This window comes from Balaenoptera musculus, chromosome 9 (genome assembly GCF_009873245.2).
Source record: "Balaenoptera musculus isolate JJ_BM4_2016_0621 chromosome 9, mBalMus1.pri.v3, whole genome shotgun sequence".
Classification (NCBI taxonomy): domain Eukaryota; kingdom Metazoa; phylum Chordata; class Mammalia; order Artiodactyla; family Balaenopteridae; genus Balaenoptera; species Balaenoptera musculus.
The window spans coordinates 62,171,259-62,187,500 of NC_045793.1; the positions used below are offsets into that span (position 1 = coordinate 62,171,259).

The following is a 16,242-nucleotide window of genomic DNA, read 5'->3' on the forward strand; positions in this document are numbered from 1 at the left end:
AAGTGTACAGTCAGGTTTTTTAAGAAGCTACATAATATATGATATTGCAACAAATTGAATGCAGAAGGAGATATGGAATGCCAGATCCAGGTATCTTCTATTAAACCAGATACTGAGATTGCAAATATTTTAAACAATGCCACTCTTCTTAATAATTTTTTTAGAAAATATAATTCTTTTCCATAAAATAAGTTATTTATGTAAAACAGGTAGTGGATTTGTCACTACTATTTATGAATAAATAGATATTTATATTTTTGTTTTAATTTTTAATAAAATTGTAATCAACAGATATAAGTCACATAAACAAAAGCTATTTGAGATCCTCACTAATGAAGAGTTTAAAGGGATCTTGAGACTAAAATTTTTGAGAACTGCTCAAGTAATGTATACTCATTGAACTCAATTTGGAAAAATATGGAAAGAAAAATAGTCTTAGTTGCCCCTAATTCCACCACTGAAATTAGAAATTAGAATTAAGATTAGAAATGAGAAATTGTTAACATTTTGATATATTTTTTCTAGTCTTTTTTTTTAAGATAGCTTTTTTTTTAAGCACAGAATTGTAATAACATTATAAATAAAACTTTGCATCCTTTTTATTTTCACTTGTGTGCTAAGCATATTTCCATGTTGTGTAATTTTCAGAAAAAGCTTAGTGATTCTAAAATATTCTATTTAGTGAATATATGTTAGTTTATATAATTTTATCTTTTATTGATTCTAATTTTTGACTGAATCTTTCATTTAGCAGATACTTGAGGGCTTATGTGCAGGCATTATTCATAGATGCTTTTTTATATTGTATTAAAATGATTTCCTTCAATTATATTAAGAGTTGAGCCACTAAGCTATACTTTGAAGACAAAAAGGGAACACACTAAAGAAAAATTTAAGTTATCTTGAGTTTTTAATGATATCAGGCCACATGGCAAACTATCAAAAGTATCAGGAGGGCTTCCCTGGTGGCGCAGTGGTTGAGAATCTGCCTGTCAATGCAGGGGACACAGGTTCGAGCCCTGGTCTGGGATGTTCCCACATACCGCGGAGCGACTAGGCCCGTGAGCCACAACTACTGAGCCTGCGTGTCTGTAGCCTGTGCTCCGCAACAAGAGAGGCCGCGATAGTGAGAGGCCCGCGCACCGCGATGAAGAGTGGCCCCCACTTGCCGCAACTAGAGAGAGCCCTCGCACAGAAACGAAGACCCAACACAGCCATAAATAAATAAATAAATTTAAAAAAAAGAATCACTCTGGGTAAAAATGAAAAAAAAAAAAAGTATCAGGAATTTATGTAACTCTTTTAGCCTGCATCATGCTGTGGGAAGTTTAAATGAATGAATTTAAACCACTTAGAAGAGTATCCTTTGCATTGAATCATCATTCAGTGTTACCTATTTTTATATGCTAGATCATATTTTAGATTTGGCTGTTATTTTTTTTTTTTTTTTTTCTAACAGGAGCTCCAAGAGCGACTTTTTTTTTTTTTTTTACAATATTACTTCTGTTTTTTTTTTTTTTTTTTTTTTTTAATTAATTAATTTATTTGTTTATTTTTGGCTGTGTTGGGTCTTCATTTCCGTGCGAGGGCCTTCTCTAGCTGCGGCAAGCGGGGGCCACTCTTCATCGCCGTGTGCGGGCCTCTCACCATCGCGGCTTCTCTCGTTGCGGAGCACAGGCTCCAGAAACGCAGGCTCAGCAGTTGTGGCTCACGGGCCCAGTTGCTCCGTGGCATGTGGGATCTTCCCAGACCAGGGCTTGAACCCGTGCCCCCTGCGTTGGCAGGCAGATTCTCAACCACTGCGCCACCAGGGAAGCCCCTGTTATGTTTAATGTTGTAATTGAGATATACAAATGACCAACTGTGAATATTTTCCCAGGTTCCATACCTGCAACTCTTAACAGCTTGCTCGGCATTTCTGCATCAGTTCCCTACTGTTGCTTTAAAATTGAAACAGTGTGATGCACTGAATATTGATCTGACCAAGCCTGTCCTGTCTTTAAAATATCTTTACTTATCCCTCATACTTACTGGATAGTTTGACTGGGTATAAAATTCTAGCTTGGAAATCTTTTTCTCTCAGAATTTTGAGTGAGTTTCTCCATTGTTTTCAACTTTCAGTATTGCTGTTTGAAAATTCAAAACCAGTGAATTCCTGATCTCTTACATGGTGACCTTTTGCCACTTTCTCTGAAAGTTTACAGAATGGTTTCTTTGACTCAAGTGTTGTAAAATTTTATTATAGTGTATCTTTATGGGTCTGTTTTTATTCACTGTGCTGGGTATTATTGCATCTTTTCAGTTTGGAAACTTCCTTGAAATATTTGGTTGTTGATTTCCTCCCCTCTCTTATCTACACCTCTAAACTGATTTTTAGTTATCAATTGTCTCTTTTTTTCCATCACCTTGCCTTTTTGTTTTGCTCACTTTTGGGGTGATTTCCTTAACTTTATCCTACAGCTGTTCTATTGAGTTTTTTGATTTTCTTATAATTTAAGTTCCTGGGGTACTTTTTCTCAGAAAAAAATTTTTTAAGGTAGTGTCTTGTTCTTATTTCAAGAATACGATGGCACGACTTTTATCTTTCAGGATATTAGTGATAGTTTTGAGGGGTTTTTTTTTAAGTTTTCATCTCATTACATGGTCTCTTTAAAGTTACATTAAATTTGACTATGTTGATCTTTTTGTTTCATATTAGAGGCTTTCTTTAAAACATCTGGTGATTCTTAACTGGCTATATTTTAGAGTAGATATTAAAAAAATAATTGAAATCTCTGTACATGTTTTTAGGGCTTATTACCAGTAGTCCTCACTGTATGATGGTTGAACTGGAATGATTCATTGCTTAACCTTTTGGGGATTTCATAATGCAAAACCAAACCAGTTGGTTTTAAACTTTACCTGTACAACAATCACTGTAACAGATGATGTTGAGACTCTGTCCGTAGGCCTTTATCTCCTTCCTCTTCACAGGCTTTGTTGTAGGGCTGCCCTCACACTGCCAGATCCTGTTTTGCCAATGTACAGGCTCTGGAATTGTCTGGAAATTTGTTTCCTATGGATAGCCCTTAACCAGTGATTGACTGTGTGGGTACAACTCTGAGGTGTGGCCTACACTGCCTCTAGAACTACCTTGAGGGATTACCCTCCATGGACTTTGCTTGGTATCTTACCCCTTCTTGACTTCCTACCCTTCCCTCTCCTACTTCCCTACAAGGTTTTCCAGGAAATACTTTCTAATAAATCACATTTGCACAAATATGTCATCCCAGAGTTTGCTTCCTGGGGACCCAACTTAAGATAACTACTAATGTTTGGGCTGCATTTCCTTTAATAATGTATTATTTTGGGGTAAGATTGGACTGAGGTTTTCTATTTTATTTTTGGTCTCTCTTTGTCAGATATCAGTATCCAACCTTTTACATAAAAGAAGAATTGGTTAAGTTCTGCTACTTAATTTTCCAGAATGATTTATGTCATATAATAATTATGTTTTTTGAAAGACTGAAGTATTTTATCCAGGAAAAACCTGGACCTCTTTGAAATCTGGCTGTTTGACAACATTCTTTATTTCTTCTCTGGTTTTTTGGTTCATTTAGGTTTTATATCTTGAGTCAACTTTGATTATTTGTTCTTTTAGAGAAATGTGTTTTTCATTTAGGTTTTCATGTTTAATAGTTATTTGTTATATAAAATACTCTCTTTTTTTTCATTTCATCTGTGAATTTGGATATAGTTTGAATCCTGATTTACACAAACCAAATGTGAAAAGACATTTGTGAGCTAATTGAGGCAATTTGATTATAGAAGACAGTTGGGAAAATTTGATTACAGACTTGAGTTGGATAAGTCCAAAGAATTATTGTTAATTTTGTTAGGCATTGATAATTTTGTTAGACATTTGATAAGGGCATTTTGGCTTGTAAGAAAATGTCCATATTTTCGGAGAGGTGTATAGAATTATGTAGAGGTGAGATGACTTGATGTCTGGGATTTGCATTAAAATACTATCATCAATTGAACAAATAATAAATAAAGTAATGTAGCAGATTTTAAAGGTATAATTCAGTCGTGTGACGGATATAAGGGGGTTTTTTGTTATACTTTTGTGTGTATTTGAAGATTTTTTTTTAATTTTTTAATTTTATTTAATTTATTTTTTTATGCAGCAGGTTCTTATTAGTCATCGATTTTATACACATCAGTGTATACATGTCAATCCCAATCCCCAATTCAGCACACCACCATCCCCACCCCCCCACGGCTTTCCCCCCTTGGTGTCCATACGTTTGTTCTCTACATCTGTGTCTCAACTTCTGCCCTGCAAACCGGTTCATCTGTACCATTTTTCTAGGTTCCACATACATGCGTTAATATACGATATTTGTTTTTCTCTTTCTGACTTACTTAACTTAGTATGACAGTCTCTAGATCCATCCACATCTCAACAAATGACTCAATTTCGTTCCTTTTTATGGCTGAGTAATATTCCATTGTACATATGTACCACAACTTCTTTATCCATTTGTCTGTTGATGGGCATTTAGGTTGCTTCCATGACCTGGCTATTGTAAATAGTGCTGCAGTGAATTAAATTAAATTAAAGCTTAAATTAAACTTAAAAAAAAACCTCTGAGTTACCTCTCTAATGAAATTAGAGTACATACTTGTTAGCACATTCTCTACTACCCCTCCCCACTCCATTTTTATTCACATGATATGTCCTTTCTGCCTACGTGTCTTACAGTTAAATTACTATTATCACTTTATCTCATGTAGCTTTTCTTTCTAGGATAATAACATTTCTGCTTTGTTTCATCATTACCACTCCACAGTGTTATATTGGAAAGGATTACAACCTTTTATTAATGCTAACCCTTTCATTGTGTGATTTCTTCATTTGTGAATTTGCGTTTTTGTTTTAATTTGGATTTAACTCTCAGCTGGTAACTCTGTGGGTACTGAGTTCTTTGCATATTTGAGAATGTCTTCCTGTTATATGGATTCTTGAATGACAACTTGCTGAATCTTTAAGTCTATGGGAATGTTGTCCCCCTCAAAAACTTGGGTTTTTGCAGCATTTCTTTTGACATATAATGACACAGAGGAGAAAGCTGCCTAATAATTTTTCCCTTGTAGTTCTGCCTAATTTTTCCCTTTGACTTGCTTATTTTTCCCTGGATACTTATAGAGATATTTTTTTTAAGTGAAGTTCAGGATCTCTTTTTTTTTAATTTAGTTTTTTAAAATTTTATTTATTTTTTATACAGCAGGTTCTTATTAGTTATATATTTTATGCATATTAGTGTATATATGTCAATCCCAATCTCCCAATTCATCCCACCACCAATAACAACCTCCCCCCACCCCAAGTTCAGGATCTCTTAACCAAGGTTTTTCTTGATTACATGTGAGACCTCTAAATATTTTGATGCATGGCCTCCATTTCAGTGCATTTTCTTTCATATATTTGACTTTTTTTTTCCTTTTTCATTTGTTCTATTCTCTTTTGAGAAATAAGTTATTTCTCTGTTGGCTCTCCATTGCCCAGCTTTCATAGCTATCATTTCCTGCATAATTGCTTTAATCCCTTCAGTTTCTAAAAGACTACAAAATAGTCCCAAGTAGTTTAAGATTTTCTTTCCTATGGAGTTAGTATTCAGGTCTGTGCTTTTCCCTTGTCTTTTGCATCCTATGTTTAATTTTGTTTCCCACTACAAGGTTTTTATGTAGGTTCCATGTATTTCTGCTTGTTCATTTTTTAATAGAATCAATTCTAGGTAACCTTGCTTAAAAATCGTGTAGTTGAAAATCTCTTTTATTACCTAGATAGATAGATAATTGTTTTATGCACCATTTGGATCTTCCCTTTAAATTTTGAGCTAGAGATCTATGCTGCTGCTGGCTGACAGTTTCTGTCTAGTCAGTTAGCTACCTGAGAGAGGTAAATTGGGGAGCTGGGACCTTGGACAGCTGCAAGTAGGAGCTTTGTCTCTGACTTTTTAATGATTTTTTATTTTAAGACTCTAGGCAGTAGGGGGGCTTCACCAGGTTGAAGGCATATCATTCAAATTTGTTTGGTTGTTTTCCCATTTTGTCAGGGCGAATAGTTCACCTTGATAAGAAGTTGGGTTTGTTTCATGGGTCAGAACATATTTTTCTCTGCATAGTTACCTTTGATCTGTAGTGACTGGACATCCTTTTACATTCCCATCAGCAATATATAGTGATCTAGTCTTTCCATATCACCAGCATTTGGTGGTATCACTGTTTTTTATTTTAGCCATCCTTATGGGTAAGTAGAGATATCTCATTATGGTTTTAATTTGCATTTTTCCTAATGGTAAATGAAGTTGAACATTTTCTCATGTGCTTATTTGTCATCTGTACATCCTCTTCAGTGAAATATCTGTTCATGTCTTTTGCCTATTTTCTAATTGGATTGTTTATTTTTTTCTGTTTAGTTTTGGGAGTTTTTTTTTTTGGCTGTGTTGGGTTTTTTCGTTTCTGTGTGAGGGCTTTCTCTAGTTGTGGCAGGCGGGGGCCCCTCTTCATCGCGGTGTGCGGGCCTCTCACTATCGTGGCCTCTCTTGTTGCGGAGCACAGGCTCCAGACACGCAGGCTCAGCAGTTGTGGCTCACAGGCCTAGTTGCTTCGCGGCATGTGGGATCTTCCCAGACCAGGGCTCGAACCCATGTCCCCTGCATTAGCAGGCAGATTGTCAACCACTGCGCCACCAGGGAAGCCCCGGGAGTTTTTAATATATTCTAAATACTAGTTCTTTGTTAGGTATGTGGTTTACAGATATTTTCTTCCAGTTTGTAGCTTGTCTTTTCATTCTATCAGTAGGGTGTTTCACAGAGCAAAAGTTTTTAATTTTGATGAAGTCCAGTTTATCAGTTTCACCCTTTTATGAATAATGCTTTTGGAGTCAAGTCTAAGAACTCTTTGCCTACCTCTCAATCTCGAAGATTTTTCTCCTTCCTTTTTCCTAAAAATTTTATAGTTGCATGTTTTACATTTAAGTTCATGATCCATTTTGATTTAATTTTTATATAAGATGTGAGACTCGGGTCAGGGTTTATTTTTTTGCCTAGGGATGTCCAGCACCATTTATCGAAAAGTTTATCTTTCCTCCACTCAGTTGCTTTTGTACCTTTGTCAAAAATCAGTGGAGCTATTTAAGTGGTCTGTTTCTGGTTCTCTGTTCTATCCCATTGATCCATGAGTCTATCCCTCTACCAGTACTGTAGAATCTTGATTTCAGTAGCTGTATGATGTCTTGAATTCAGGTTGACTGATTCCTCCTACTTTATATCCAATTGTGAGGATCAGAGAAAGCATATAAAATTTTCAAACATAATGCCTCACATACAGTGTACTTGTAAGCATTTATAAGTTGTATCTCTATATAAGATTCATCCCAGTTTTATAAGGAAAGTCTTTGGGGAAAAAAGTTTTTGAAAATCATTTTAATGTGATTTGAAGAGAGAAATATATTTTGAATATGTAAATATAACAAATGAATATGATAATCCAGAACAGATTACAAATACTAGACTGACAACCCTGACAGGATATGGTATAAAGTACTAAAATTTAAAAAACAAACAAAAAACACTGAAAGCCTAGGACTTTATTGTGAATTCTACTGACTTTCTGAAAGCCTAAAAAACTGGAGGAAGGATTTGCTCGTGTAATAAAGGGCATTAAAGTCTTGGTGAGAGGATGTTAGTGACCAATGAGTGACTGAAAACCAACCATAAGAGAAGAGGAGCATTTATCTATACACAAGGATAAAAGATCAGTCTACCCTCAAAGTTTCTGGCACCGGCGTGGGAAGACCATGAGTAATTTTTAGAGTTTTAAGAAGGAGAGAGATTGTACTAGGTCAAGTTGTGCTTCAGGTATAAAGGCAGTAGTAAACATTCTCCAGCCTGCAACAATTTAGAATATAGCACCAATGAGCACCATTACAAAAATTACTTGCTGAAATCCAGCCAACAAAAACACGACATTAATAAAGAACTCACATTTAGAGCAGCTGTGATAAAAGAGCTAATAATGAGCATAGAATCCAATTTAAAATATATTCAGGATCAAGCAGTCGTGGCAATTACAGTGTAATTTACAGAATATAAACTATGTAAATTTTACAGAATAAAAGTACTTCACAAAAGTTGATTGTTGTGGGAGTATGTATATATATGCTGATTTACACATTCTCAAAGCAAGAAATCAATAAGTACTGTCAAATTTGAAATATGTAATTAAAAAATAAGGCCTCTGATTACTTTATGTTTTTCATAATCTTTATCTTTAGAGGGATTGTTTAGAGGAGGGGGTTCACATTCTAAATGTTTATTAGCTGACGTTCAAAGTTAATTTAGATTCACTTTATTTTCCTTTTTTCTATAAATTCAAATAAATCTAATTTAATATGTTAAATCTTTAAAGTAGCATGACTAATATAATCCCAATTCTGTAAAACGATAGCACAATGGTTAAGAATCTGAGTTCTTGATTCAGGTTGCTGGTGTGACCTTGGGAAGCTTACTAAGCTCTCTGTGTCTGAGTTCATCTGTAAAGTGGGATTAATAGTCCCTAGTTTATGGTTTACAGGTAATCCATGCTCTTATTAGTACAGGGCCCAAATGTTAGGTATAATTATCCCCCCTTCTATCTCTGTTATTCATAAAGATGTTATTCGTATTTGTAATGATATTCACCAGATGTTAATGATAGTTGTTTCTAAGTGATGGGATTTGGGGTGGTTTCTTTCTTCTTCACATAGTTCTGTATTTGCTTGATTTTTTTTTTTAACCAATGAATAACACAAAACTGTTCCTTAAAAAATAAAAATATAAATTTTAGTTGTGCCAGCACTTTTGCATCTGAAATCTGTAGTTTTAAAATCTCTTCAAATGATTCTGATTATGCATCAGGTTTGGAAAACAGGTGGCATTGATAACTTCCCTGCATTCAATTCTAATCAATATATATTGAAGCCCTTGTAATGTGCAGTGTTGTTAAGCAGTGTCTTCTTCCAATCTGGTCTACTTTAGACTCTTGTGTTAAGAATCTGAAGAGGTGGGGGTAATGATTTTTGCCAAAAATCTGAGTGGGGCTTGGGGTGCATTCCACTCACATGAGATAGCTCTTTTATGCCAGGAACAAGAATGAAAAATGGAGGTATACAGAAATTCAGTCATAAGGCAGGAGCCCTTGAAATTGGAAGGAGATGGGGTAAAAGCAACAGGGATAAGCCAGCACATGCTGACTGAGAATTCTCTGGACCGGAAGGGGTAAGAGTATGACAGGCATCAAACAGCATCACAAAATATTTTAAAGTTAACAAATTTTGTAAAATCAAGAAATCAATTTTCCCTCCACTCACCCCAGAACAGGTGTCTTTCTAAAAAAGTGCTACCTCAGCTAAGAAAACCCTATCCATCTACAAATAATAAAACCTCCATGCTGCAGAAGTAGGCTTGTTCTGAAGCTCAGTATCTTCTTAGAAAATGGCTGGGTAGCAGGTTAGTATTCATGGTTACTGGAGCTTGATCAGCACTTCCTTCACTTCAGATATTCACTGTGGTGATGGAAATAAGAATTTTCTCTGGCCCTACAGTCCTTACTTCCTGTTCTCAGTCACAGTGCTTTCTGTCTGAGTGGTACTGAACGCCACTCTGACTATTGCTTTCCAGTACCAGGAGTGGTAGACTCTGCAGCCATGGAAATTTCAGTTGGATTTGTGCCCTTCTGAGACTGTGACGTGATTATATCTGGTGTTAAGGTAAGGAAAGTCACAGCCAGTACAAAAAGAATAAAAAATCAAAACTAGTGTGTTAGAAGGCAGAGTGTCAGTGGGAGAATTACAAGACGTGGGGAATTGTGACTCCTAGTTGACTTCTCAGTTTCTTAAGTGCCTGCTAATGTTACCTTAATAGCTTTCCTTCGGGTTTACCACTTCAGTCTTACTCTGCCAGTCTTTCTTTATTTACCGTAAGAAATTTGGAGTTGTGATGCCTTTCACTTACTTCTCTCAGCTTGATGTTTTCAATTCATGATTCTTTCAAATCACTGACCTCAGTTGTATCAAGTCTTAATAATGTACACTCCAGTTAAAGGGAGAACTCACATAATAGCAAAAATATAGTTAAATAGTCAGTCCTCTTTGGCTTTTTGAATGTAATCTCAGACCAGGATTTTGGCTAAAGCAAGGTCTAATGAACTGGGCTTCTAATAATCTGGAGAATTTTAGAGTTTCAAAAGAAGCACTTAAAGCAGGAAGGATATTTTTCTGGGATTGTAGATTACACCTTTTGAATTATAAGGATTTTGTTAAAGGGCAGTTTGAATGGAGAAAAGAGGACAGTGGGAGGGAGAATTTGAGGACGCTGCCCCTCAGGGAAAACAGCAGAAAGACTTGGTAAACTTGTTTCTGCTTTTCCTCTGGGAAATTGAATGGGGGAGTTGAGCGGGACATATATACTCTTTACCCATGAAGGCCTACCTTTCTAAACTTGAAGTTATAGTAAAGATAGAGTAAAAGAAGTAAACAAGTGCCTGCTGGGTTCATATTGGTAATTTGCATCTCTGGTGTTGAGCAGCTTTGCTCTCCACTTCCCCTTAGGGTCATTCTTCTCAAACTGGAATTGCTATTCAAGAGAGAGGGTCTGAGATACAAGATACAGGATAAGCATGGTATTGTTCCATGGCATGCCAAATTTACTTACAGATTTTGGAATAAATATTTTTATGTCAAATATACGTATATTAAATGTGTATTAAATGGGATAAAATAAAAGCTCATATGAAAGTATTTTTATATAAAGCTTTTACTAAAGTAAATGCTAATACAGAAAAGTGTGTAAATCATAAATGCAAAGTTTAATGAATATCATGAAGACAACAAACCAGGTAACCACTACTCATTTGTTTTGTCTGATTTTAACATACTTTCTTTTTATAAGTGTTTGGATGACATATCTCTTTCCATCCTTTTGCTCTTAACTTTCTGAATATATTTAATGTGTGTTTCTTGTAAGCAGCGTATACTTGTGTTTATTTTTTTCTCTAGTCTGGCTGGTAATCTTTCTCTTTTAAATCGAATTTTTAGTCTTTTTATAGTTAATGCCATTGCGGATAAATTTGTGTTTAGTTAATCATATAACTTTGTTTCCTGTTTGTCCCACGTATTTTTTTATCCACTTCTCCCTTTTATCTGCCTTGAAAATACTTGTAAGTATTATTTTATCATTTAATTTTTTCTATTAGAGTTTTACTTATATATTTTTACCTTTTTTAATGATTACATCAGCGATTATAGTATACATTCCTAGTGTCTTAAAGTCTGATATTAGTATTTTTACACAACAAAATGATTTTAGAACACTTAAACTCTTTGTATCCTTCTCACACTTTTTGTGCCAGTTTTGTCATTTATTTTAATGATAATAGTAATATTACCTTGTGGGAACTTTTTAATGTTTTATGTAGCCAGTGTTCATTTGTATTTATTTATATACATAAGCTTTTTATAGCTCACTCTTCCTTTTTACATCTCTGAATTTTCATGGAATTCTTTTCCTTCTGCCTGAAGAACTTGTTTTAGTATTTTTTTTAATTAATTATTTTATTTATTTATTTATTTATTTATGACTGCATTGGGTCTTCGTTGCTGTGCATGGGCTTTCTCTAGTTGTGGCGAGCAGGGGCTACTCTTCGTTGCTGTGCGTGCGTGGGCTTCTCATTGCGGTGGCTTCTCTTGTTGTGGAGCATGGGCTCTAGGTGCACAGGTTTCAGTAGTTTTGGCACACAGGCTCAGTACTTGTGGCTCGCGGGCTCTAGAGCACAGGCTCAGTAGTTGTGGCACACGGGCTTAAGTTGCTCTGCGGCATGTGGGATCTTACCAGACCAGGCTTCAAACCCGTGTCCCCTGTATGGGCAGGCGGATTCTTAACCACTGCACCACCAGGGAAGTTCCTCCTTTTAGTATTTCTTTTAGAGTAGACCTGCTTATTATAAATTCATTCAGATTTTGTTTTTTCAAAAATCTTTTTCAGATTTTTTTTTTAATAAATTTATTTATTTATTTATTTATTTCTGGCTGCGTTGGGTCCTCGCCGCTGCGCGTGGGCCCTCTCCAGTTGCGGCGAGCGGGGGCCACTCCTCGCCGCAACGCGCGGGCTTCTCACTGCGGTGGCCTCTCCCATTGCAGAGCATGGGTCCTAGGTTGCACGGGCTTAGCTGCTCCGCGGCATGGGGGATCCTCCCGGACCAGGGCTTGAACCCGTGTCCCCTGCATTGGCAGGCGGACTCCCAACCACTGCGCCACCAGGGAAGTCCCTCAGATTTATTTTTGAAGGCAATTTTTGCTGGATATAGAATGCTTTCTTTGTCTTTGGTTTTTGGCAGTTTCACTGTGGTGTTTCTTGGTATCATTTTCTTTTTTCTCCTTTTTTTTTTTTAGTTTTTAAATTTTTTTGTGTTTCATAGAGCCTCCTGAATCTGATAGTTGGTAGTCTTTTGTCAGTTTTGGAAAATGTTCAGTCATTATTTCTTCACATACTGGTTCTCCTCAATCATATGTCTCTTTTTCTTCAAGGATTCCAATTAACACATATGTTAGACCTTTTCACTCTATTCCTTATGTTTCTTTTGCTCAATTTTTTATTTACCATCCTATGTCTTTTTGTACTTCAGTCTGTGTAATTTCTTCCGACCTGGCTTTCGGTTTGTTAATTTTTCTCTTCATCTATGTCTATTCTATACCTTATATCTTAATCTTGTCATTTAACTTATTGACTAACTAAAGTTATTAGTAGGAAAATCTCTTATCTAAGTGTCCTGGGGGTCAGTTTCTATTTTCTACTCTTTTCTCTGTTTTCAGTCAGACTTTTAATTTTGATACCTGATTATTTTTTATTGTGTTGGACATTATCACTACCCAAAAATTATAATAATAATTTGAGGTTCTCCATAATTTTATATTTATCCGGGAAACTTTATTTTTGCAGTTAAGCTAGGGGTAGATCGCCTTAATCAGTCAGTGGTTAAGATGATTCCAACTTGGGCTTCAGTCCTTGTGAAGGTTGGTCTAATTTCTGCTCCATCCTTATTCCTAGATTGTAGCGTTTCAGGGTCCAGATAAAAGCCTGCCTGTTTTCCAGGACCTCTTCTCCGAGGCAGATGCTGGACTCTGTATTTTTTCTTAGCTTCTTTGCGTCAGCTACTGTTTTCTCTGTCAGAATCAGTAGTTGTCTTGAGGAATGAAGCTGTGCCAAATGTCCAGCCCACCTTTCCTGACTTCTTTCTTTTTCCAGAGCTTGTCCCCCCTCCCCTCAATTCTCACTGCCTTGATATCTTACCAGTGTTCCAAACATATATATTTTTACATTTTGTTCAGTTTTTCTGGTTGTACTCAGCTGAATGGTTGCTTTTAAGGAACCTAGCCATTCTGGAAATATAACCACATGAAGTTGTTTTGTTGTTCCAGTGGTGATCATTGGTTTGTTTATTTGTTTTTACAAAGTATTTCAAAGCAGTTTTTATTTTGACAGTCATATCTCCCAGACCCCTACCTTCACTATACATGTCCATTGTTCTGTGCTGTTAGTGGTGATTGGGTAGAGTTTGAGAAATGCAATGGAAAGAGCACTGACTTTTTAAGCAGACAGACTTGGGTTCAAATTGTGAATTTTATTGATTTTGTCAACCTGTGCAAGTTATCTGTTAACTTTTTTAAATTTCTGTTTTCTTATCTGCAAAGTGGTCATAGTGAGAATGAAAAATGAAATTAAAATGAAAATTTTTTTCAAGCAAAATAAAGTATGGACTGCATCTGGCATGTGCTTAGCAACGTTAATGCTTAGCAATTATTTTGGTAGATGCTTAGCAAACGTTTAAAAAATTATCTTGGTGAGTTGGAAACTGTAGAATTAGGACTATTCTCATAAGAATTTCATAGGAATTTATAAGTTCACCATGTAGTAATTATTAGCAAACCCCTAAGAAGGGCCTGTTTCGTTGTCGGGCAGTTCAACAGGCATTTGTTGAGCAACCACTGTCCCAGGCATCCTACTTAATCCTAGTGATATATAGATGCTGTTCGGGGTCTTGCAGTCCAGTGGGATAACAATGAAAGATGGTGAGCAGGTGGCAGCTGCATTCAACACTGCAATGAAGCCTGGGTATTAGGGCGAGGGGTTGGCAAACTTTTCTTTTAAAGAGCTAGATGAGGCTTTGTGGGACATACTGTCGCTGTTGCAGCTACTCAACTCTGCTGTTGTAGTGCAAAAGCAGCCATAGTCACCACTGGTGTATTCAAGTAAAACTTCACTTACAAAAACAGGTGGCAGATAGGTTTGGCCCTGCGGATCCCGAAACAGTGCTGACTCTAGCCTTCTACAAGCTAAGAATTCGTCTTACATCTTTAAAAGATTGTTTTAATAAAAAGCAAGAAAAAGAATATACAAGACACTATTTGTGGTCCACAAAGCCTGATGTATTTTATTTCTAATTCTTTACAGAAAATGTTTGCTGACCCCTGATGAGAGTAGGTAATGATTACTACCAAAAGAGAAAAAAGGTAAATATAAGTATTTTGATAGCAAAGAAAAAGAACGTGGCAAGCAGGCTTGGGTCCATGCAGAATCCTGGCTAGAAGAACAGGAAATTCCGTGTGTAAATACTGACATATTTGCCCGTGCCCCACCCCAGCAGTGATCCTCCTAGTTGCTACTTATTTATTTTATTGAATTGTCCATACTGTGTGTTTTCGCAGCAAATAGAGGGACAAAAGTTAAATACTCTTAGATATGTTCTCCTGTATGAAAGGAATTAACTTCCCGGTACAGCTAAAAGTTATCAGTCCTTACTCTTGGTATTTATATTGCTTTCTAATTTATAACATCCTGCTAATTTTTTTCTTACAGAAATACATTTTCGGGAAATGGCCTCTAAATCTTGGCTGAATTTTTTAACCTTCCTTTGTGGATCAGCAATCGGATTTGTTTTATGTTCTCAGCTACTTAGTATTTTGTTGGGAGAACAGAGGGACCTCCAGCCTAATATTCTTCATAATGATCCTCATGCTAGGCATTCAGATGATAATGAACAGAATCATCTAGAAGGACAGATGAACTTTGATGCAGATGCTAGCCAACATAAAGGTATGGCTTACTTTATTAAGGAGTAAACAGAAACCATATTTTTCAATCTGTTTAAGTGTTGAGAGAATTGGAAAAAGTTATTTATATGAATTTTATTATATCACTATATCTTTTGATGAAAATGAGCTTAATTCTAGGTATTAAATGACAGTTCTTGGTTTGCCTCAAGAGAAGGAAATTGCTAAAACCCAGATTTATTTAGGGTGTAAGATTTTAACTTTGAATTTATTTTTAAATAGAAATAGTTCAGAAACCATAACTTGGAGAAAGGCAAGACTTTCAAGTTAGATTTGTTTCTAAAAATTTTAATTTTGTTATGGTTCATATCTGTATCTTTGGTTTTTGCTATCATCTTGTTTTAATCTTGGTTTTTGCTTAGTCTTGTTTTCCTAGAAAAGCTCAAGAGGTATATGTAAATCTCAATTTATATTTTGTCAGTAGCTAACGTAACTAATCTTTTCTTGTTTTGAGAGGCATAAAAAATTAGGGAAGTAGAATACTAGGAATGTGTTATATATAATGACTTCATTTTCTCCTGGTCTTCTACCTCTATCCAGATGTTCTGAATTATGTCCTCTATGTTCCCCTTAAATGTTGGTTTTCTCCAAGTTTCTGTCCTTTGGCTCTTTCTTTGCCTGTGTGATGTCATCAATCCCCATAATTTTAGTTTCCATCTGTTCCTTGCTGTCTTTACCTTAGCCCAGTTCCAGACACTACGAGAAGACATTCAGAATTCAAAGATCTCTGCAAATTGTGATCTATTTGACAGAGAAGAATACAGCAGCTTGAAAAACCATTGGAATTCTGGAATGCAGAGAGTCCCCCATTAAGGGTTTTTTCTCTTATCTTTTTGGCAGTAAATTGCTTCTTTCCTACCTCTCAAGCTGAGGTTGAGGGTGAGGTATCACATCCTTGTTGAGTTTTATGAACTAGCAAATACATGCATACTATTACAAAGTGTGTCATGTGTGTGAATGTTTATATGACAGTGATTCAGCTCTGAGCAGCCATGTTCTTATCACAGAGCAGTTTGATCATTGTGCACTTGATCTGTATCATTGCTCTA

At 35.9% G+C, this 16,242-nt stretch overlaps 1 protein-coding gene across 2 annotated transcripts in view; it reads left to right on the forward strand.

The window, feature by feature from the left end:
* C1GALT1 (core 1 synthase, glycoprotein-N-acetylgalactosamine 3-beta-galactosyltransferase 1) overlaps nt 1–16,242 on the forward strand; it is a 41,862-nt gene that overhangs the window by 12,632 nt on the left and 12,988 nt on the right. Inside the window, exons 2-3 of one of the 2 annotated variants that reach the window (XM_036863971.1) lie at nt 14,535–14,593; nt 14,940–15,176. In XM_036863971.1, coding sequence (XP_036719866.1) covers nt 14,957–15,176 — 220 coding nt within the window. In that variant the 5' untranslated portion in view covers nt 14,535–14,593; nt 14,940–14,956. The remainder of the gene's footprint in view (nt 1–14,534; nt 14,594–14,939; nt 15,177–16,242) is intronic. The other variant, XM_036863970.1, reaches the window with a different exon arrangement.